Source organism: Oryzias latipes, chromosome 18 (assembly GCF_002234675.1).
Source record: "Oryzias latipes chromosome 18, ASM223467v1".
In the NCBI taxonomy this organism is placed as follows: Eukaryota; Metazoa; Chordata; class Actinopteri; order Beloniformes; family Adrianichthyidae; genus Oryzias; species Oryzias latipes.
The window spans coordinates 22229242-22252269 of NC_019876.2; the positions used below are offsets into that span (position 1 = coordinate 22229242).

Consider the following 23028-nt stretch of genomic DNA (forward strand, 5'->3'; position numbering starts at 1 on the left):
TTCTCACTTTAAAGCAGAAAAGAACCAGGGCTCTCGCAGTGGCAGCACTTGGGGTCGGTGGCCTGTGTTTGCCCATGGGACAGGCTTCTTTCCTGGCTCCTCTCTCTTTGTGTGGGGTAGGGGGTGTGGGAGCAGCTTTCTTTGCGACAGGGCCCCAAGTCTGGGGGGACTTGAGCCCAACACTGGGAGAGGGCTGAGGTAACAGTTGGTTCACCGATCGAGGGTCAGTCTGGAAGCTGTCCCTGACCTATCCTCCTTCCTCATATCACCACATATTAGGGTGATATGGGTGGGTCAGCCTGCAATGCTCCTCAGGGGTGGAGTTACTTGGCAGCTGCCCCTCCTCCCATTGGTTGCTGCCTGGATTCGGACCCCTGCCCTTGGTTTTACATATAGGACCATCAGTTCCATAGTTGGGCTTCTTGGACATCACTGCCAGCAAGCAGGAGATGTCCTCTCAGTGCCCTACTCACCAATTTTAGCTGCACCCTTTAATATACTCCCTTTACGCCACAACAATATACACTTCAACACACACGTTACACACAGTAAAGTGGGACCCTACCCCTGGTTGGGGGAACCAGACCCTCAGCAGCTGTTGCCGTGTCCCTTGGGTGCTGGGTTCCTGGGTCCGGCGGCCCTCTCTCTCCACGGGGCGGAGAGAGATCCCTGAGTTCTCTGGCAAGACTATGAACCAGGGATCACCTTACATTTGAGACTGGGGTATGTCCGCGTCCCTGTGTTCCTGGTTCTGCTCCTTGCCCTTGTGCACTGGGTTTCTCCAAAATCCCAACAGTGGGTGAACCTGGTCGGGTAATATTTACATGCTTTTCGGGGACCCCTACTTCTCTTAGGCGTCTTCCTCCTGGGCGGGGGTGGGCGCCCTAACTTGCACTCTCCTGGACGTCTGGTTGCCTGGAGCATGGGGCAGGTCTCCCATCCAGGGGCCTGGCTAGTGGTAGTTGTGTGCTGCTAGTCCAGGGCTGGGAGTGCTCTTTGGGAATGGGGCCCCATCCTGGGCCCCCTGACGTGGCGGAGGAATATTTTTCTGACTGGGCTGGAGCTTGCATTCTCTGTGCTTCTGTGCCCCCCCGCTCTGCAGCGTTGGGGCCCCTGTGGCGGTCCTGCTGGCCCTGGTCTGGATGGCTGACGTGATTTCCCAGCAGGCGGATTGCCTCTATCTGCTATATTGTGCGTGTGTCGGGGGGGCTGGCTACCGCTGCTGCTTTGGCAGGGGGCTTGGTGTTGTGGTGACTGGACACTCTCCCTCTTTTTAGAGGTGTTAACATAAACACACACTAGAGCACAGGTGTCAGCTCAGTTTTGCACAAATACGGGTAGTATGCGTGACTGAATGAAAGGCTTTGCACGAGTGTTTGTATGCATCAGTATGTATGTAAGCTATAGTTGTATTGTGTATGTGTTGACATGTTTATCTGAGAGGACTTTTGGAGCCAACAGGAATGTTTCTAACATTTGGATGTGTGGGGACAGGCCTTTTGACAACAGGATAAGTAAAAAAAAACATTAAAAAATGTGGTCTTTCATGAAAAACATAAAGTCTGGATTACAGTTTAAATATCTATTTTTGTGGATAAAATGTTCCTAAAACCATCACTGAAGAAATGATTGAAGGTCGCGTTTATTGTAATTTTCAGCACCTTTTATTTTTGTTGCTCCTTTTGTTAAAAAAAAAGTAAAGAAAAAAAAAGATTGACAGACTAATATTTAGAGCATGCGCGCTCCAGCACAGTAATCCTCAATTTTAGGAGTTATCCAGCCCCGCCCTCTACAGGTGATTTTAGAGTCAAGCCAGGATGAAAAGAAGTGCTGAGAAGGGTGGATGCTTTTGGGTGTAGCCGGAGAACGCTGGCTGACATGTGAGGATCCGACAGGACCCGCCTCTGACCTGGTTCCGCCCGAAAGGGGAAGCAGAAACAAACACAAGTCGTTTGTTTCCTCCTGTTTTGCTCAGTCAGGAGGACCGTCGCAGTTTTTTCACTTTCAAAAACTGCGCAGAAGTTTCCAGAACGGGTCCAGAGGTGTTTCGAACCCAAACGGACGGTTTTGCTTGCATTCTCAAACTTTCCAAACTTCTTCACATAAGCAGTTCAGGACGCCGGAACTTCCCCGGACTTCCTGTTCATGTATGCCGGTCAGAGCAGCGAGCTGTTAGTTTGGTTTGTCCTCACTTGTCTGTCCGTCTGTTAGCATGAACATGTTCAGGAAAGTCCCGACCCCCGCGGACCCCTCTGGGATCAGCAAAGAGGTGAGGAGAGGCAGGGCAGACTTGTTGCCCCGCTTGCAGGCACGCGCATGCGTGTTAAACCAAAGTTCTCTGCGCTTCTCAGGAGCCGCGGAATCCCTGCAAATCCGGACGGGACGCGCCGGAGACGGAAACGAGCGTCACTTCAAAGGTGAGCAGCGGGTGCGCGCGCGTGACTCTTCTGAAAATAGCGACAGAAAGTTTCTTAAGTGCTCGTGCTCGTTCCAACAGCAGAAGTCTGGTCTGATGAGAGCTGTGGATTACATGAACCCGCTGAACCTGAAGGTACTGACACATCCGCCGCTCTGCCTCACCTTTATGACGTCATTACAGTCTCCTCACCCCCGCAGGTCGGCCCCTTCTCCGTCAGCAAAGCCTCATCCTCCGAGTCAGTGGACGAAGGGTCTACACAGGTGACGTCACAAACGCGAACCTCATGGTCTCATTGGACCCATAATGTTTAATAACCTGAAAAAGAGGAATTTTTGTTTGTCCTTGACATTGTTGTAATGGTGGACAGGTGAGGTGCTTTGACCATAACAGTGATGACTGTTGCATATTTGCTGTTATATTAGCAGAAGATGTTCCAAAGGAGTCATATTTCCTGTCATGCTTCTCCCTCAGGCCTTCACACATGTCAGGAGTTATTCTGAGCAGATAATCGCTAACAATCATTCCTTTTTCTATGAGAAGGAAACCAGTTAAAGGACAAGATGGGGGAGATATTCATAAACAGATCTGAGAATATCTGCACATTGAGATGTGTGACAGAAAGAACTACAAATAGATGATCTTTGAAGGTGCATTGGCTATGAAGGGTATATAGCAGGGGTGTCAAACTCATTTTCACTGAGGGCCACTTTAGCACAGTGGTTGTCCTCAAAGGGCCAGATATAACTTATACATGTAACTAAATGTAATGAAAAATAAATGTAATTACTCCTTAATGTTAAATAACTCATTACTTTTTTATTATAACTTTTTAAAGTGACAATTACAGTTGCCTAGAAAACATGTGTTTTCTTGTTACTCTAGCATAAATCCTTTTAAATTTGATTCTGTCAGCTTAGGTTATATGGACAGTGTTTAAGTCCTAATGTGTTGTTACCCAATCGGATATTTCAAATCAGATTCCCCCTAGATATGAATAAATGCACACCAATTTTTATTTTAATAACTTAAAAACTTTTATGCTCTGGCGGGCCACATAAAATGACATGGAGGGCCACATTTGGCCCCCGGGCCTTGAGTTTGACACATGTGCTATATAGGCTACACCTGGTTGACTGAAACTGAGAAGTGCAGGGATTATGTATTTTCTCAATGTCTTCAGTCTGTTCTAGAAACTGTTCCATCCAAAGACATTGAACTGACAGAATAGAAAAGGGGCATTCAGCCACCCCCCCCCCCCAAAAAAAAGGACAAAAAGCTGTGAAATTCAAGAAATGAGGAGAGTCTGGAAGTGCCCTTAAGTGCAATGTTTTTAGCAACAAACAAATCTGGTTGGTCATTGTCAATCAGTTATTTGTAGAGCACATGTAAAAAGCAGAGGCAACCAAAGTGCTGAACATAAAATCAAATGTAAAATTAATAACATAAACAAGCTGGCCCACTAGATCTGCCCGCTGGAGTTAAACGCCATGGGTAAAAGAATGAGTTTTAAAGAAACTGACTTAAAATCACTGAGGGAACTGGCAGACTTCACAGAAAAGGCGAGAGAATTACATAGAGAGAATGAGGTCCCGGATGCACGTGGCTGAAAGGAGCTCCCTCAGTAGGGGGGCTGGGTGCTCCCATAGAGGTAGGGTGAGAAGCTCGGTCACCTGGAGAGAGCTGGGAGTAGAACTGCTGCTCCTCCGCGTCTATAGGTGGCAGCTGAGGAGGCTCGGGCATCTGGACGCCTCCCTACATTAACAGCAAACATTTTCGCGCCAAATTCACGTCAACTGTTTCTCTTAGGACGCTCTTCGAATTCGCTGCTCGACACTTGTCCAAAAATGTGTTCATGAACTTGACCCTCCCGCCATGTGTGGGAGGAGCTACTGTCAAAAGTGTTTAGCGTCATTGCTACATGGAAGCATTGTCTTTATACAGGGCTGCCAACTTTTCATAAAACCTTCGAGTGAGGCTGTGCGGAAGAAAAGTCACTCTATACCGCGGCAAGACAAGTGCAGTTTTGGCAAAGTGTGATGGTGAAATAAAGCACCACACGGTAAAAAATACACAGATTAATTGAAAAGTAATACAAAAATAAAAAAGGTATTAAAGAGCGACCATCGATTGTATAGGAGAACTGGATTGAGTGAGTTTGACATCACCCATAGAAAATGATTTACTTCCGGCTCCAACCAAATGAAGTCAATTCAGTCGCCATTTTCCACAATACAGACGCCGCCATGTGGAGCCAAATAAGGTTATCGAGCAGCAATTGGTCCGAGTTGATCTGATTTAACTTTTTTTTTTTAAATTCAACCTTTCTATGGCAACTCCATATCAGGAGTGAGCTTGTTGGAAATGTTCACCCCTACCACTGAAAGTGGGCTCAACGTTCGAGGAGGGGGCCAGTAGGCACCACACGCTTTTTACTGAGGCATCTGATTGGCCAGTCTAAAACTTGTGATTAAGGAAAAAATTCATGAAAAGAAACTAGGATTAGCAAGAAGATGTTAAAAGAAAAAAGGGATTATAGAAAGAATGGTTATTCTGACGAATAAAATGACTGAGAATAGCTGTTCATTTCTCTATAGCAGTCTATGGGATTATGGTTCCTGGGACGACCAGGTACTTCCTATAACACAAGGGGGGCAGGATCACTGTCCAGTTCTCCTATACAGTCAATGAGAGCAACACCTAAATGAATCAACATTATTAACCCAACAAACAAACTAAACTACATACTCATATAGAGACAAGACACAAGGCATTTAGCAAAAATAAGTTTCAAACTCTGTGTGTCTTTGATCTGGATGGTAACCTTTTTTTAAGATTTGAGATTTTCAGGGGATGACTTTCATTTCAAACATGTCTCAAGACCTGCTGTTTTCATTTTCATTATTAATGATAAAGTTCCATCAGGGCCAAGCTGTTCCTGCTCTTGGTTTTGTTCAGGCCCGCTTTATATTTGAGTGGAGCAGCACCAGAACCCGCTTTACAATCCACAAGCCACCAGTCTTGGTCCTGCAACCTGTAAGAAATAAATCCCTTACAAAGAAGCATTTACTTTTTTTGGTTTGATTATTTTCCTTTTTAAAGAAGAGTATATTATTATTATTATTATGTTATTCTGATCCCATCCATCGTCTGATTAGTTCCAGGATAACATGAAGAAACTCCAGGCTTGCTTTCTAAAAGTTAATAAATGTAAAAAGAGCCAAATGAGCCAAGGTTTTTGTTGGTACTTTTGAAATGAAGTGATCCAAAAGATGGGGCTCCCTCCAAAGAGTCCTAAATCCCATCTCTATAAGGATAACGTGGAATCAGAAAATCAGAGTGCAGTTTGTGTGGTCATTCTGCGCGCACCTTCCATTTGTGTGCGATCAGAGCCAGTGCGCGCACTTGCTAACTAGACAATGACAACATCCTTACAAAGACTTTACGATACACTGACAACACACACAACAATCGCACATTTGATGTCCCTTAAAGTGGCCCAACGAGCCACAAGAGAACAGAAAGACACACCTTAAGATGCCGCTGCACTTGTCTGCATTGTGGACCCACCACACACCAAGAACTATGGCTTTAACAGCCAGTGTTTCTGCACTGCTCACAGAAATACATACATAGAAAATGTGAAATCAGAATAGATGGACTCTTGTTGATGTTCATATCATGAATGTTAACACTCTCTCTAACTAGCTTTCAGCCCCTCACAACCCCAACCTAACATTATCATTCCAACAAAAATGGCGATCAATACTGGGGCTATCCAACCTTACAGTTTTGAGCCTGATTCCAGCTCAGATGAGGAAAACAGAAACTTACACGGATCTAGTAGGCTACAAGTGGATTCATCAGAATGGAGCAGAGCAGGGACGTTATAGTTTGGAGTAGTAGCTTCTAAGTCACACCTACAAGCTATTTCCAACAAAGTTTTTTTATATGCTCTTGATTCACAGGAATTTGAATAAAGAACTACTTAGAAATGCAGTTTTAAACCTAATTTTCTTTAGATATTTCTATGAGAAATATTTTAAATGAACATGTTAGGGCTGCACGGTGGCGCAGTGGTTAGCGCTCTTGCCTCACAGCAAGAAGGCCCCCGGTTCAAGTCCCGGCTGGGGGACATGAAAAACACAACATCAATGGGGGCCCTTTCTGTGTGGAGTTTGCATGTTCTCCCTGTGCATGCATGGGTTTTCTCCGGGATCTCCGGCTTCCTCCCACCGTCCAAAAACATGCTGCATAGGTTGATTGGCAACTCTAAATTGTCCATAGGTGTGAGAGTGAGTGGATGTGTGATTGAGGATATTCTACCCTGCGACAGAATGGGGGCCAGTCCAGGGCATCCCTTGCCTACACCCAAGTGGCCAGAATAGGCTCCGGCAACCCCGTGACCCCGAAAGGGAATAAACGGTAAAGAAGATGAATGAATGAACATGTTGAAAACAACAATTATTTGGATTGGAGTGGGTCTTAAGAAAAATAAAATCATTTTTTTAACAGAACAGAAATTACTTCAATGAACATTTAAACTATAAAACAACCGCAGTTTAAACATATTTAAAATCAAAATGAATTAATAACTGTAGATTCTCATATCAAACAGGTCCTCTAGCATTAATAAGGGAGAAAAGTAAGATCTCTCCACAATACCTTTTTCCTCTGTACATGGAATTCTGACACAGGATTGAAAACTGTAAGATCACAGTAAAACCTTCTGTTTTTGTCAGCAGAAGTCTTTCCTTAAACTCTTATTAACCCCAATCATAAGATCAATAAAAAACACCCAGATACATTTCTGTTTGCTAAAGAGACCATGCAAAATTACAGGAACTAACAGATGCTGTAGCATTCATCATGACGAATACAAATATTGAGGTTTTAGCTTGGTAGTCAGTTAGAATCTTTAAGAGTCTGGGCAGAGTGTCCTAAGGGACCACCCAGATCTTCTTTAAGGCTATGATAGCACGACTCTGGAAAAAGTTCATGAAAACCATTCAAAGCGCCTGAAATTTAAGTGTGCTGCTCTGTTCTTTGTCTCGGTCTCCCCTGCTGGTTTCTCTCTCAGGTGTGTAGAACTCCATCTTCAGAGTCGCTGCAGCAGAAGAAAGCTTCAAGCTCAGCTCAGGTATGAGCGTGTCAGACATTGAGCCTATAGTTTCCAGGGGGGTATTCCAAAAAGCAGGTTATGTGAGTTACCACGGTAAGTTTGAGGCTAAGGAAGCAGATAACCTTGGCTTTCGGTTCCAAAAATGGAGGTATGTTTCAGGATATGTCAAGTTGCCATAACAACTCATGCTCTGAACATAACCTGGTCTGGAGCAGGTTTAGTTGAAGGTTAGTTTGTTTTCAGAGAGGTGAAGCAGCATGGCGTGTCCATTTGAAGATGATTTAGTGGATGAAAAAGCTCAGATAATACTTTTTCCACAATGAGAGGGTGATAAGACCACATATGGATGTTGGAAAAATAAACTTTTTTACATTGTTGATCTAACTTAATTATTTGCTTTAGTTAAGATAAATCAATTCTTTTTAGTTAAGTCAGGTTAAAAATAACACGTAGTTATCAGACATTTATTTTACTTTCATTTAAATTAATTCAATTAAGTAGGTGTAACTTTGGTGCTGCTGTTAGATCGGCACCGCAAGGGATTGTGGGATATCATTCCCTTTGCCTGTCTGGACGGATTTGGGTTTAAGTGTGGCTTTTTGACCAAAAGTGTTCAGTTGTTTAGCTGTTTCACTGTGTTTTGCCAAGTTATTTGTCCTTTTATGTTTAATTCTTTCTGCACCATGAATGAGAAGGAGGAAGAGGAGGATGAGTTTATTTAGCACCACTAGTGCCACCATATATGGCACAAGAGCTGAAGTTAAAGTCAGATTCATGATAATTAAATGCATAGTATATTTTGGAAATTGACACTGTAATATTTATTTTAATGATAAAAAAATGAGAAAATCTCCAGCCTCTAACTTAGACATATGAGAGTTCAAGAACTACAATAAATTAAGATGGAAAAACATTTAATTGAATTGGAACAATATGACATTTAGTTAAATATGTAAATTAGAGTTGTATAAACAACTGTTGAGTGAGATAGACATAAGAAATTAGGTTGAATAAATTTAACTCAATTACTTGTTACCAATGGAATCTAGGGTTGGGCGATGTCCTTTAAGTTGGCAGTTGATGATGTTTGCAGTAAACCATCGGGATGGACAATGATATTGTCGGGGGGGTATTTTAAATTTTTCGTTGTTTCCGCTCCTGCACTCGATTAGTCAAGTGGACCGGTGGACGGAGCGACCGTGTCTCTGAGCAGAGCAGTCGGACTTTGTGTTTGAGGGGAAGGGAGGATGCTTTGTTATGTGTGCGCTTTGTGTGGGAGACTTTGGACTGCGATCCGTCCCGCAGGTCTAGGTGAACGGGCGACCGAACTCGGGAGAACCGGGTCTTCCGGTAAAAGTGTGTGTCCGGACAGAGCTTGGACCGTCAGCTCACACAGCGGCTTTGGGGCAGTGTGAGCTTTTCAAACCAGAAATGCTCCTCGGTCCTTAGAAACCGTTCAAACAATCACGTGGATTTGTGTTTGCAGTCGTGTCCCGACAAAATAAAGGCAGATGTTATTCCCACATATTTACATGCAGCCAAGATGCAGATTGTGGCATTTCCCGCATGGATTTTATGCTCATCAAAGCATTTTTTCTGGCTCCGTTCTTCAACAGAAAAAGCACTGACCACACGGGTTAAGATTAAAATAAGCGAACAGGCGCTTCATAATAACCATAACATTAATAAAAGCCCGTTTAGAAGATCACCTCATTTATTACCGAGCTGTCAGATATCTATGTATGTCGCCTCTCAGCAGAACTAATTCGCTCTTCCGGTATTTCAAACACTACTGCGCATGTGCAAATGATTTATTCCGATTGAAAGTGTGACACATGTGAACGTTTGTTCTAATCGGAAAAAGTTTTTCTGGGCCCATGTACACCATTGATCCGATCAAGATATTTTGCACATGTAACCGCGGCTTATGCTGTTGACTTGCAGCGTTGAGTTGCAGACTTGCAGACCCAGCCTTTATTGTCACTGTGCACATGTACAATTTGCATCATACGCGTATACAATGAAATGAAAAAAGCTGCTCACTATTCAGTACTTGCATGCATAGAAAATAATTTCACAGAATAATAGAATAATAAAATAATTTCACAAAATGAAGAATACAATATACCAAGTACCAGAAATAAATTTACAAAGGTGCAAAATGTGAAATAGAAAATAGAAATTTCCACAGAGAGGTAGTAGTTATAAACAAACAAAAAACAGTTCTGCCCATGATGGCAGAGGTATATTGCACTTACTATATTGCACAATGATGGGAACATATTGCACATAATGAGATGGTGTTGACATGATGAGATGAGCATAATGAAAGAGGGAGACATGGGGGTGGAGCTGTCAGTGCATGTGGGAGTTCAGGATGGTTATGGCTTTGGGGAAAAAACTGTTTTTAAGGCGGTTTGTCCTTGATCTGATGCACCTGTAGCGCCTTCCTGAGGGCAACAGGTCAAACAGTCCAGAGCCAGGGTGGGAACTGTCTTTTATGATCTTCCCGGCTCTGCTAAGACAGCGGGAAGAGTAGATGTCTGACAGGGTGGGGAGGGGGGAGCCGACAATCCTCTGAGCTGCTTTGACCACCCTCTGCAGTCTCTTCCTGTCCACCATGGTGCAGCTGCCGTACCACATTGTAATACAGGACGTCAGAAGGCATTCAATGGACGTACGGTAGAAGGTTGTCAGCAGGCTGGGGTCCAGATTGTGCTTCCTGAGGACCCGCAGAAAGTGGAGTCTCTGCTGATCCTTCTTGATGACGTCTGTAATGTTTTCTGTCCAGGAGATGTTGTTGGACAATACACCTCCCAGAAACCTGAAGGTGTGGACCCTCTCCACACGCTCTCCAAGCAGAAACTCTTTCTTTTGCCGATGATGCAGCTGTATTACTTTTTTTATGGACTTATAATCTTCATACGACTTCATTAAAATCTCCGACTCCGTCTCACTGAAGTATAGCGCTCTCTTTTGATCTCCACACGTTTCCATGGTGACTCCAGAAATCGGAGATCCATTGAGAATGCCTTTATGTGCCTGCCGTGCACGTGCATTAACCCAGGGTTACCAAGTCCAGCGTAATTACGCCAACTCATATCCGGTCTTTTGGAACCGACAAACCCAGAGTAAGCAAGTTCAGGTGGATTTCAGCCAGAGTTCAGTCTTAAAGTCAGGCTAGTTTAAACATGCTTCCTGGAATACGTCCCAGTATGTGTGAGTGTTTGTTTCCTTTCACACACATGTTGGGAGTGTCTCTGAGAGCAGATTAATCTGAATTTGTCCTGTACTTTAATTTCTTGAAGAACCCGGGGATGATGAGAGGAGCCCTGCAGAAGGTGAACCCCTTCAAGTCTTCTGCTCAGGTGCTGATCTGGAGGGTTTTTTTCTGGAAGCAGCTTCAGTTTCAGGGATGTCAGAGAAACTTCACTGAACAGCTTTTGCTTTGATGTCTTGACGGTGCAGAAGGATGCTTCAGGAGAAGATGCTGCACATCCACATGCAAGTGAAGAAGACCTCAGCACCAAACGGGTGAGCCGGTCTGGCTCTGAGTAAACTGTTCCTATGCTGTGTGAATCATCGTTCTTGTGTCTCTTTTAGAACCCAGGAGGGATAACCAGCATGATCCAGAAGGTCAACCCCTTCAGGTCTTCTCAGCCAAAGGTGCCTTGCTGATGGCAGCCTCCTGCTGCTCTGTACATTGACGGGGGAGGAGGTGAGTCTTCATCCTCGTGCTGCTTCTCCTCCTTCAGGATGCTGAGTTTGGTGAGCGCCCACCCCGTGGTGAAGCAGACGAGGCCGTTGTTCCGGTGAAGGAGACGGCTGTATGTGACTCAGAGAACCACACACACTTTTCTTTCCAAACTGACAGAACAATAATGCTAGAATGCCAAAAGTCAATAATCTTTTTTATTCCTTGGAAAAAAAGAGTTTTAATCCTGAACATTGGGGGCGTCCATCTCCAGGCCTGAAGGACCCCCTTGTTCTTGTGTGATCCCCTGGATCCGGTGTGCTCTGTGAGGCAGGAAGATAGAGAGAAAGCAGCACAGTGGGCTAAGGGGACAGCAGTTCCACCCCGGTCCCCCTCACACTGAAAGATTGAATGATAATTCCAGCACTTTGCAGAAGATGGCGCCAAAGCGGCAATTTTCAATTTCTTACTTTACTATTTTGTCAATGTTTGTTTTTCCTGTAATACAATTTAAAAAAGAGCACAAATCCCTTTTTTTATTTCTCTTTTTAATGTGTCTTTTTTTGAAAACTCATAAAATGCAAATCTTTTTTGTGCATATTTATTTTTTAATTCCTGAGTCACAAACATTTACATAAATGAATATTATTTTTCCAAATGTCCTTCAGAGGTTTCTCCTCCATGCAAAAGTATAACTGAACTAAAAGTTAGGTTTAGCCCAAACTACCATAGAACCTCCTCTGTGCTTCTCAGCTGAGCTCAGTCAGAATTAAGCACTCCAAGTTTTTCTTTTAGAGATTTTATTAGTTTTAATAGGCGTCAGCAGCAAATATGAGCAGCAGTAACAGGAAGTTTTTTGTTTGTTTTATTCCCAGGATTCCACGTTGCTGTTTGGATCAGTACTTGAAGTTTTTGTTTTTACCACCAGATGGGGCCAAAGCAGCACTTTTCAACTTCCTGCTGTGGTTTGCTCCTGTGGTTCTTCACCTGCTGTAAATACAGACATTCATACGTTTGTTTTGTGTTGTTGTTTTTTTTAGCAGAACCCTGGAAGTCTGAAAGGAATGATCCAGAAGGTTAACCCCTTCAGGTCCCACACACAGGTATCCTCCAAACCCTTCTGTCTTCTGCTAGCTGCAGGCGTGTGACTGTATGAGGACTAAAGGGCTCTTCTTTTGTGGTGCAGGTGGCAGAAACCGAGACGGACTCTGCAGCCCCCCTGGACTCGCCTCAGGTGAGGACCAGTGCCCGTCTGCGCATTACATCACAGTCTCTGGACTTTGGTTCTGATTTCTGTCCCACCTGAAGGATCCAGATGTTCAGACTGAGAAGCTGGAGAGCTCTGGAAGCGTTGATGACAACTCCAAAGAAAGATATGTAAGACTTCCCGCACATGTGGATTAATGAAGACTTTCAGAAACAAAGGCTGCAGGGGGAAAAGCTGCAGAGTTTCAGCAGTCAGTCAGTTAGTGCTGCTTCAGGGTTTAAGAGAAGAAGTCATTTTTAAATTCAGAGTTGCTGGTTCAAAGCAGCATCTGCCCTCATCTCAGGTGAGTCGACCTCACATCCTCCATCAGCTGAGCAGAGAGCTTCTGATCTTAACACAATCACAGGTGATCAGGTTAACCCAGGGGTGGGTAAACTACAGCCTGGGGGGCATTTGCAGTTTGCTAAACTATTTATTATAAGCAGGTAGAGACAAACTGGAATAAATGATGTTAATAACCCGTATTAATGTTTTATTTTCCCTATGATTCTGGTGTGATGGTAGACTACAAATACATTGACCTTTGATTAGGTGCAGAAAGTTACTCTGCATTCAAGTGGCGTTGGAAGATTTTTGTGTTTTCCAAGCCAGTCATTTTTCCGATCATTCCAACAGCACACGAACGCAGCATTTCTCTCATATTAAGATTTTTCCCAGAGGGACATGAACCCGTTAGTGCAATTTGCACTAAAATGAAAACAAAAGCAGCAGTTTTGAAAGAAAAACACCAAAATATTCTGTTTTAAAATTTTCAATCATTTTTTCCGTCATATTCCATGATATTTCTTTCTCTTATGACACTCCACCCATCTGGTCCAGGTTCAGCCCTTCTGTCAAATTTTAGAACTCTTTGTGGCCCACAAGTCAACACTCCCCCCCCCCCCGGTTTCACCCAAGCACTGATGACAAGCATTATCCATTCATAGAAATCACAGATATAGAACTCATAAAATTAAATAAATAAATAAAATAAAAATGTTTTTTGTGTGTTTTTACCTTAAAAAAAATCTGCGGTTTAATTCAGTTTTTACTTGGAAGTCTTTATGCCTGCAGTAAAAAGCACAAAACTACAAAACAGAATAAATAAGTCATTTTGTTGCATTTTTCTTTTTTAAGGAACGTGACATTTTTCTAAATGAACCAAAGATTTCCTCGTATCTGCTGTCAGTTTGCTTTCATTCTTTTTATCCAAAGGCAGTTTATTCTCCCTGAATGTTTGATGACTTTCGGTGAGATGAGCCTCTAAATCAGATCAAAAGCCAAATGAAAACTGTTTGAAAGGAGAAAAATATTTTGAGCAAACACAGAAACCTGAGCAGGAACTCGTCTGCTGGTTTTATGTCACTTGGCAGCTCATTAAAGGGCTGTCATCAAACTTAAGGAATGCAGTTCGATCGAAACGATGGCGAGCATGTGATCACGCAAAGGTTCATGTTCACTGGAAACTGTTTGTTTGGGGGTGGGGGTGCAGTGTGGAGACAGATCCGGGTTTCCATGGTTGTCACTGACTTTTTTGTGTTCTCCTCAGTCTGTCTGGTACGTCGATGCTGACCTCGGCGCCCCCATACAGACCAAGGCCCCCACGAAAAAGAAGGTCCGTCTGTCAGACCTGAGTCTCAATCAGCTCAAAGCCTGCATGGTTTTAGTCATCTCTGTCTTATTTTCTACAGTTCATTATGAAGATTCTCCCCATGTCCTTGTTTGGGTTGGGAGCAGAGGTACGACCTCCGCGGGTTGAATTTCCCCGCCGTTATTTTGAGATTTTCCCCTTTTTGAGTCTTTTTCTCCTGTTTCCTGCAGAGTTCTGCAAATGCGTCCCAGGACTCCCAGAGTCTGCAGCAGGTGGGTCATCCTGTAGCTAAACGTGCACAACAAGGGAGAGCATTAAAAACTCTGCAGTTACGCAGCTACATGCTGACTGAAACAGGCCAATTTCTAACCAATCCAAAAACGTTCTGCTCAGCTTCTCCAGTCCTAAAGTCAGAAACCTGAATTCCTTCCATAAATGAACTTTCTAGCACATTCTTGCATCTCCGCTGTATTTCTAAAACTTGTCACCTTTTGCTTTCTTAGTGAAGGGATTACACTGATCTATGTAACCTCTTGATCCTTTAAACAGGCTGTTATTAGACACATAAAACACTCTGACTATTGGAATAATCTGGACTAAACTGGATTATGACATCATCATCTTTAAAAAGGGATTTTCTTTGTGCTTTTTATGTAGACAGCTTCAGTGTGAACGACCATATTTTTCGGGCTATAAGTCACTCCAGAAAATATGTCACAGCGGCAAATGCATAAGAAAGAAGAAATAAATCTTATACAAGTCGCATTTTGAGAGAACAGTCTGTCTCTTCTAAAACAACTCCTATAAGCCCGGCGTGAAGCTACGTTCACACCAAACGCCATTTACGTCAAATTGCTGCTGGACGCTTCTCCAAAAATATGTTCATAAATGTGATGCGTGTGGGAGGAGCTACGGTTACCGTTTTAGCCTCCTGACTGCATGGAAACTTTGACGTGTATCTCATTCACGATGCATGGAAAACATGAATAACGTTGAGAAATCCAGCTTTTTTATCTTGAACACTTGAATTCAGCCTCCTGCGGTTTTTGAATACACCTCTAGTGGTTGTTGTGGGGAAAAAAATAACAAAAATTCAGCCTATTTATGTTTTAAAAATCCACAGACGTTGCTTTTGAGTTTAAGGCGCACCCCTGGACAAAAGGTGCTAAAAAATTGCGACAGGTACTAAAAAAATACTGTAGCTCTTTATTTAGTGAATTGATGGATTAACCTGATCAAATAAAGATTTTAGTTGGTTAGTATTCTTCATTGTAACCAGACGACCTCTCCCCTGCCTTGACCTTTGTTAACCCTGCATGCTCTAAGGTTAACTTTTCTTCCTCTGCGTTTCTTGGCAGGACGTCCCGTCCCGTCACGCTCTGTTGACTCAGCAGAGGCCTCTTATCTGCTGCCTAACATAACCAAAATCTCCTTTCTAATCTGCAACAAGATAAAAACAAAACAAATCTGTGAGCCTCGCGTCTGTGTTTTTTTTTATCACAATAATGTGAAAACAACCTGACGACATACTTTTACAAAACCAACTCTCTCTTCCAAGTGTGTGATAAGGCGTGTTTGATCAACTTTATTCCGGCTGAGCCGGTTTCTCATCTCGGTTTACAAACATCTTCCAGCTTTATTTGAGAGTTGTTTTTCGGCTCACAGAAGACAAAAGCTCCAATTAACTATTTCAACACCAAGTAAAAGCTGTCTCTCTGAGAGTTTTCTATTTCAGGGTTCTCATGTAACGTTTACACTTCCATGTTCTTGTTCCCTCATCCAAAGAGTTAAGAGAAGTATCTGTTCCATAAGCGTTGCCTGAATAGACGTTGATCCCACCATGGGGGGAGGGGGCAGCTGGGGGCTTACGCTGCATGATCATTGGCTTGTGTTCAATCAGGAGGCCGTTGAAGTTCAGACGCTGCAGCTAGCAGAGGTGCCGGTGCCCGGGGAGCCATCACAGCTGGACCCCCTCGAGGTGCATTTGTCTGTTTTCACAGTTCTGCAGGACTCGTTTGTATGCCAGAGCTGCATGTTAACCCCAGTGAGGCTATTCATTCACAGGATGAAGAGGGCCTGTGGGCGTGGTGGAGAAACGTGGAGGGTATGCCAGTCTCTTACAGGTCCACTCACATCTGTCAGTCTGTAAAAGTCTAAATCTGGATCTAGAGGGGTTCTCCTAGTCTGGCTGTTCCTGGTTCATCCTCACATTGTCCGTCATCATACCCCTGGCCTGAGCGTAGACCCCCCCCATGCTGTAGAAGGCTGTATGCCTTACTCTAAATGTAAAAACTAAACGGAACCAAATGTTGCAGTTCTTCAAATAACCACTGACAGGTGGGGGCCATTTGCAATTGACTCCAATTAATAAAAAACAACAAAAAGTCCAAATCCCAATTAAATGTGGAGTTTAGGATCAAAAGTATTTGTGTTTCAGTGTTTTGGTCATTAATACAGTGGTGGTGAACTTTTTAGTCGAGCGTTTCAATTATATTTGAACTCACATTTTTGCAATAATTAGGGTAGCTTTCTTTGACTGACTATGACTCCTAGGTGTACTCAACGAGATTTGTAATGATTCTGTCCAATCTGCCATATTTGTCTTGTTGATGTGGTCCATTCAGAATGCTCTGATCGATGTCAGAGGCATGGACTGTATGAGAGAACTGTACTGAGTGACCCCCTCCCCTGTCGCGCTCCAATCAGAAAGTCCTATAGAGTCAGAATGACTATATAATGACTCTGATCCCTTTTTAACATGCTCTGGATAATACAATTATTTTATTGCAAGTTATTCAAGTTATAAACGAACCATCGGATGCCTCCACAAAAGCTTGTGGTCTCACGTCCAACATTCAAAACATTTGACACATTTCATGTTGCTATAGAAATGTTGACTTGGACCGACTTGGACCATTCACTGCTTACTGACAACATCTGGCTCCAACATGGCGGCGTTCTTATAGCAAAAAAAAGGCGACTGAATTGACTTCAATTGGCTGGAGTTGGAAGTAAACAGTTTTCTATGGATGACATCACACTCGTTTGGTCCACTTCTATTAAACGGTAAATGGGGTGATGTCATTGGTATCCTGTCAATGTTAAACCTCCTAAGACCTGGCGTCCACATTCGTGGACATCACATTTTGGCTTAATTCGGCTAAACTGAACCAACCATACATGTCTGGATGGTTGGTTCAAGAATGAGCTCGGGTCTTTAGAGCTTAAGGGAGAATGGCGCCCACAGATTGAGTCCACTGTACTGTTCTCTGTAGCACCTCTGCGAGCCGGCCTCGGCAGGGTTCACTTTAAGAGCAGAGCCCAGAACTCTGACTGGACTCTGGTACAGACTGTGGGGTGTGGGTGTGGCCTTAAGACTCACTAATGTCCAGCTGTGACTTGTCATCTCTAAATGTGTGTTTACATGTTAGGTTGGGATAAGTGGAATGAAGCAAACCCAAATGAAGATGAAGAGTACGTATGTCATTTTGTCTCCATGTAGACGTTCCGGTTTGGTACCAACATGTGCTTTGTCCTTAGAGTGGTGGAGGAAGCTGCTGACAGAGTCTTCATGGCAGCTCGGCTCTTCGTGCGCCTCTTCAACAAGCACGGCGCCTCGCTCCAGCAGCGAATCCTGGAGCTCCTGTCTGTGGCCGACTCTGCTGACAACTTCCATAAGCGAACGGTAACAGCCAGTGTCGGCGGCGGGGTGGCCAGCGTGGCGGGCTCGGTCACCACTATCACGGGCCTCATTTTGGCTCCCTTCACTGCCGGGACGTCGCTCATCGTCACGGCAGTTGGCATCGGTATCGCCACTGCAGGCGGAGTCACGTCTGCTTCTGCCAACATCACAGATACGGTCCATTCTAAGACGGACCGCAAGAGGGTGGAGCAGATGATCAAAGACTACGAAAAGGAGATGAAGGACATCAAAGAGTGCCTGGAGTTTCTGGAGGTGAGCCGCTGTTTGGTGGAAGTTGCAAACTAGAAGTGAACAGTAATTATTTCTTAACTCTATGAACCAAGGTTTCTCTGTTTCTGTCAACCATTTCTCCTTAACAGGAAGGGATGGAGACTCTGGAGGAGTGGAACTTTGAGAAATACGCAGAGAGCATCTCAGAGAAGCACCTGAATCAGAACGTCAAACATGTGATGAAGGAAGGCGGCAGAGCCGGCAAGGCTCTGGCCGTCAACGCCGAGTCTCTGATCAGCACCGTGCAGGTCCTCAGCGTGGCCGGCGGAGCCGCCAAAGCCGCTCAGGCCATCAGCGTCACCACTGGAGTCATGTCAGGCCTCTTCCTGGCGCTGGACGTCTTCTTCCTGGCAAAGGATTCCATGGAGCTGAAGAAGGGAGCCAAGACGGAGTTCGCCACCAAGATCCGAGCGGTTTGTAAGGATCTACAGGATGGACTGCTGGAGCTGAACCGCGTCAAGGAGCAGCTGCAGAAAACAATGGATGGGATTGAGGTGAAGGTGGAGGTGGAGGATGAGGAGATGCTGAAGGCTGACCTGAAGAAGCTCATTGAACTTAAAGAATAAAGGACAGCTGCTACCAAATGTCAGTAAAGAGCTCCAGTCTGAAGATGAATCATAGTTTCTGTACAGAGAAATGACTATTTTATGTAGTTTTTAAAGATAAATCCAAAGTAATAATATTTATACTTTGTTTTATTTGACCTTTTGCACAAAAACGTTTCTTGTATCTGTTTGTGTTTTACTTCCTGTCCTGCCTGCTGAGCTTTTGCAATCCTGCAGCCTGATACCCAGCAGAGAGAGGCAGAGCAGCTGAACGGAGGCTGACCTGAAGCCGAGCGAGACGTGATCAACGTGTGCGCACGGAAAAATGCAGAAAGACGACGACTGGAATTTACCTGCTGCAGTTTAACATCTGATCTGAGATGCATGCTTGTTTCATTAACCAAAATCTGATAAGAGTGACGAGAAATGAAACTTATTCTAATCTGGGAGTAAAAGGAAGTGTTCAATTTACATTTTTGGGACGTGCATGTTATTCAAACTGACACCATAACATGCAAAACTAGGAAAAACGTCAGAAAAAATAATGTGACCCAAGGCTAAAACACTCACTTTTCTTGAAGTGGCTGTTTGTAGCAAAGAAGATGCCGTAAACCATAAATTTTCCATTTCTGCTGTTTGGAGGTCAGACCTGCCTGATTATCTGGGGGAAATTTTAAAACTCTATTATGTAATGTTTCAGTTTTAGCCTGCATGACGGACTGACCTGACCAAGGTCATGTGACGTGGTCACCAGAGAGAGCTGGAGAATCAGCTCAGAGAAATATTAGACACCTTATGGAGAGTTTTTGAAGGAATCGCATGAAAATCATAGACGCTCAATGTTCTAGCAGACTAAAGACGAAGATGAACTCCTGAGTAAGAAAGTGACTTTTCCCCCTGGTGGATTATTCCTGCAGGCCAACAGCCCCCCACCCAGCCTGGTAGAGCCCCTGTTCCTGCTTTAAGGTCTGGCGGTAAACTGGGAGTGTGTGTGTGTGTGTGACAGAAGTGTCTGAACACACTGCATTTATGCCAATTCATCCCAAAAAAATCAATAATTGTTCTGATTGAAACGCCTGTGCATAACTGCATAAAGTTTGGCCCTGTAGTATAGTATACAAACTTCAAAAAAACAAATAAAAAATGTCCTTTGAGAGTTTGCTTTTAAAGATTATTACTGATACGGCACTATGCCACTTATATATATATATGTGTATATATACTTAAATATGCCACTTAAAAAGAACATGTTATGAAAGAAGATCCAAACTCAAACGTCCCTTTAGGAAGTAAACAGCATTTCAACAACCTGCCTTCCTTTTCCAAACTGTAAAAGGAACTGTCTTTTATTAAGTGAATCAAATGAATTCCATCCACTTTGTACGGTTTAAAGTATCTGAACAGTTTCTTAAAGCAGTGAAACAGTTCCTGTCCTCTTTCTGAATTTTTAAAACACTTGAAATCCTTTTGTCATCTGTTTTTTTTTCATTGCCTCCATTACAACACCAGTGAAGCTCCATCTACCAAAGAGGAGTCCTGAACAAACGCCCCTCAACACTTTGAGCCCACAGCAGTTTAACAAACGGGATCCTTGAAGTTGTGGCTCATCAGACTTAACTTTCACTGTGTTCTGTCTATATTTTTGGTTTGTTTCTCTAAAATTCAGTTTACTTTCATGAGACAAAGTTTATGAATTCTGAACAGCTTGTAACCCTTGTGCTATCCTAGGCACTTTGACATTGGGAGTTGGGTCAACTAGACCCACTAGACAGTGCTCTGAACCTTTTTTCTTCAATGATTTGTGATCTTTACTGGTGTCCATGGATTACATGAAATCCTTTTCATCTTTATCCACCTTTGTCATGGTAGGAATAACACATCAATGGTCATCTTGACCCCGTAGGATAGCAAAGGGGATAACAGGAGGTTACATTTTTCCACACTCTGCTGTGGGTGACGCACAGTGAGCAGCCATCCTGAGAATCCAGTTGGCGTTGTTTTAAGGATGACCCAAATGCCTCTAAAGCCTTTTGAGCAGAAAAACCTGTTTGATGCATTTAGATGGAAACAGTTCAACCATCATGGTGATTGTTTTCTTTGTCTGTAGTCACGAACTTTACATTTCAGTAAGGTAAGAAAGGGAGGGGTGGTAGAGACGGGGTGTAAGGGCACAGAAGAAAGTGGAAAAGGGGGAGTTTCGGGTGACTACAGAAGTGTGTGTGTGTGTGTGGGGGGGGGGGGGGGGGGGGGGGTAAAATCATTAACTTGTTCTATCCTATGACCCCACCCTTACATTGACATGTTCTTCCTACCATAATGAAGGTGGAGGACGGTTTGAACGTAGAATTTAACAGATCACCAAAAAAAAATCACTATTTTCTGCTAAATGGGGGCAGCTGTGCAGTGGCAGTACTGTTAACCACTGAATCAAAGGTTGCAGGTTCAGTTCCTGCCCTAGCAAAAATCAGTACACCTGAAGTTTATATTATTAAGTATAGTTAAGGATAGCAAGTTTACTGTTGATCATGTATAAAATACATACAAAATGCTACTAGTTTATGAAATGTAATCTTCAAGTATACTGCCTCACTTTTAGTGTAGACTAGTGTACTTGTACTACACTTAAATAGACTACTTGTTGCTAAGCAAGTGAATGCAAAGCACTTTGGCTCTTAGCAAAAAGTAGTACAGGCATACTTAGGGTATACCAAAGGGGAAGCAGTTTACTTGAAGTTTATTTTTAATATACTATGTATACAAAGTAAACTTAAAATGAATTTAGTCTGAAAAAGTATTTAGTTACTTCCTGTACTACAAGCACAGTAGACTTGCTGCAATTTAATTCAAGCAAGCTATAGTAAAATGTACTATTTTTTGCTAAGGAAGGCCTTATTGAAAATAGAAAAACTCAATGTGAATACAACCAAACCAGAGGGACTCTTGTTTTCTTCTGTCTAAAAACTTCAGTGATTTTCAAAGTTTAAACCAGATGAGGTCATATTCTTTCAAAAATAAGTTTAAAAAAAATTACCATCAGCAACAGTTACAACCAGAGAAGACACACACTCAGCATGTGTTCAAGCACACATGTCACAGGTGTTGAGAAACAAAACTGAGGGAAGGTTTTCTCCTTCGGAAGTAGGATGATGTCGGTTCAGGTCATTACTGGACTTCGGCGGAAACAAATGCTGAAGATAAACTTTGCAGATGGAAATCAGAGGCCTGAAGCACTCCTGCTGGAAGTTTGGTTTTATGGATGGAATAAGATTTTTTTTACTGTGGGTTTTTTTCTTCTGTGGCTCTTTTTTCTGTTACAGACTTTAGTGTTTGTGAGTGAAAGCATAAAGAATTTAAAGTTCCACTCTGTTGTATCCTACAATCTGCCTTTTTTTATCGTGTTTCTACGGGAAAAGGAGATTTTACTGTTAACAGCCTCACAGATTTTTGAAGAATGAGGAACTGTGTTTGGTCCAGTCTAGATGGGATTCCATCAACCTGCTGTCAGTGGTTTTGGTGGCTCTCTGAAAGCTCCCTGCTGCTTTCTTCAGACCTTTCAGATATCTTTTTGACTTTTGAACGTGGTTCACTGTACATTTAACTTCTGCAACTTACAGAGTGTAACAGACGCACGACGTGGGCTTGCCTGGAACGTAAAAGGGAATTTCTTTTGTGGGTGTGGGTGTGACTGCGTGGGTGTGTGTGTCTTGATGCAAAGCAGAAAGAATCTGGACCGACCTGTTCGTTGTTTTGTTAAAGCTGTGGTTTACGGAAACTCCTAAATGCTACCTCAACAAGAACAGCTTGTGTTCTGTAACTTTAAGGAAATTCCTCAGAAACAAAGAACAATACTTAAAACAAACAAAAAAAAAACAGTCAGTCTGACTTCATTTAGAAAGAATGCTCCTAAACAGGTTACTGTACTGGCGTTGGGTTTTAATAAACATTAGTCATCACTGTTCTCACGGGGTCAGTCATTTAGTAACACATTTATTTAAGGTCATGCTGTAATTTGTTTTCCAAATCACTTTTAAATTCAAACAAATTCAAGAAGTTACATTTAAGAATGTTAAAAAGTAAAATATTTGTAAAAAGCAAACGTTTTCAATTGAAAGAAAGCCCTAACCAATGATTGTGTATTTTTTGCTATTTCTGCTACTGATGGGATTTAAAAATAAATAAATATAATGTTTTAAATATTTTCAAAACCAAACCTAAATATGTCATAAAAAATAAGTTTAATTTAGGTCCCCTCATTGTGGCATATCTTTGAAAATATAAGGTTTACTCTGGACTGACCAACAGTCCGTAATAGGGCCACAAACAGACGGAAACGTTTGGACTTTGTCATTATACAATGAGATTAATGGTGTGTGAAAACCCACACAGGCTAAAAACAGGGGAAGTAACATGTTTAACACATGAAAGTACCGTAATTCAAAAA

The 23028-nt window shown here is 43.0% G+C and overlaps 1 protein-coding gene across 8 annotated transcripts; it reads left to right on the forward strand.

The window, feature by feature from the left end:
* Positions 1 to 1773: 1773 nt before the first annotated feature.
* LOC101171285 (apolipoprotein L4) lies at positions 1774 to 19058 on the forward strand. Of its 8 annotated transcripts, none has more exons than XM_020711750.2 (20): positions 1774 to 2269; positions 2352 to 2417; positions 2498 to 2551; positions 2617 to 2679; positions 7497 to 7556; positions 10847 to 10905; positions 11000 to 11072; positions 11142 to 11204; positions 11294 to 11365; positions 12273 to 12335; positions 12419 to 12466; positions 12541 to 12609; positions 14028 to 14093; positions 14170 to 14217; positions 14300 to 14341; positions 15970 to 16047; positions 16134 to 16173; positions 17501 to 17543; positions 17610 to 18024; positions 18132 to 19058. In XM_020711750.2, the coding sequence occupies exons 1-20, from the start codon at positions 2213 to 2215 to the stop codon at positions 18606 to 18608; spliced, it is 1956 nt and encodes a 651-aa protein (XP_020567409.1). In that variant the 5' UTR covers positions 1774 to 2212; the 3' UTR covers positions 18609 to 19058. The 8 variants fall into 8 exon arrangements, with proteins under 8 accessions (XP_020567409.1, XP_020567411.1, XP_020567410.1 ...); XM_020711752.2 differs by having other exon boundaries at positions 12276 to 12335; XM_020711751.2 differs by having other exon boundaries at positions 2501 to 2551.
* The last annotated feature ends 3970 nt before the right edge of the window (positions 19059 to 23028 follow it).

Excerpts from the sequence above, each read along its gene's own strand:
- LOC101171285 (XM_020711750.2), top strand. The coding sequence starts at position 2,213 with ATGAACATGTTCAGGAAAGTCCCGACCCCCGCGGACCCCTCTGGGATC. Across the intron at positions 11,366-12,272 it reads TTCCGGTGAAGGAGACGGCT|CAGAACCCTGGAAGTCTGAA; the intron begins GTATGTGACTCA and ends TGTTTTTTTTAG. Across the intron at positions 17,544-17,609 it reads AACCCAAATGAAGATGAAGA|AGTGGTGGAGGAAGCTGCTG; the intron begins GTACGTATGTCA and ends CTTTGTCCTTAG.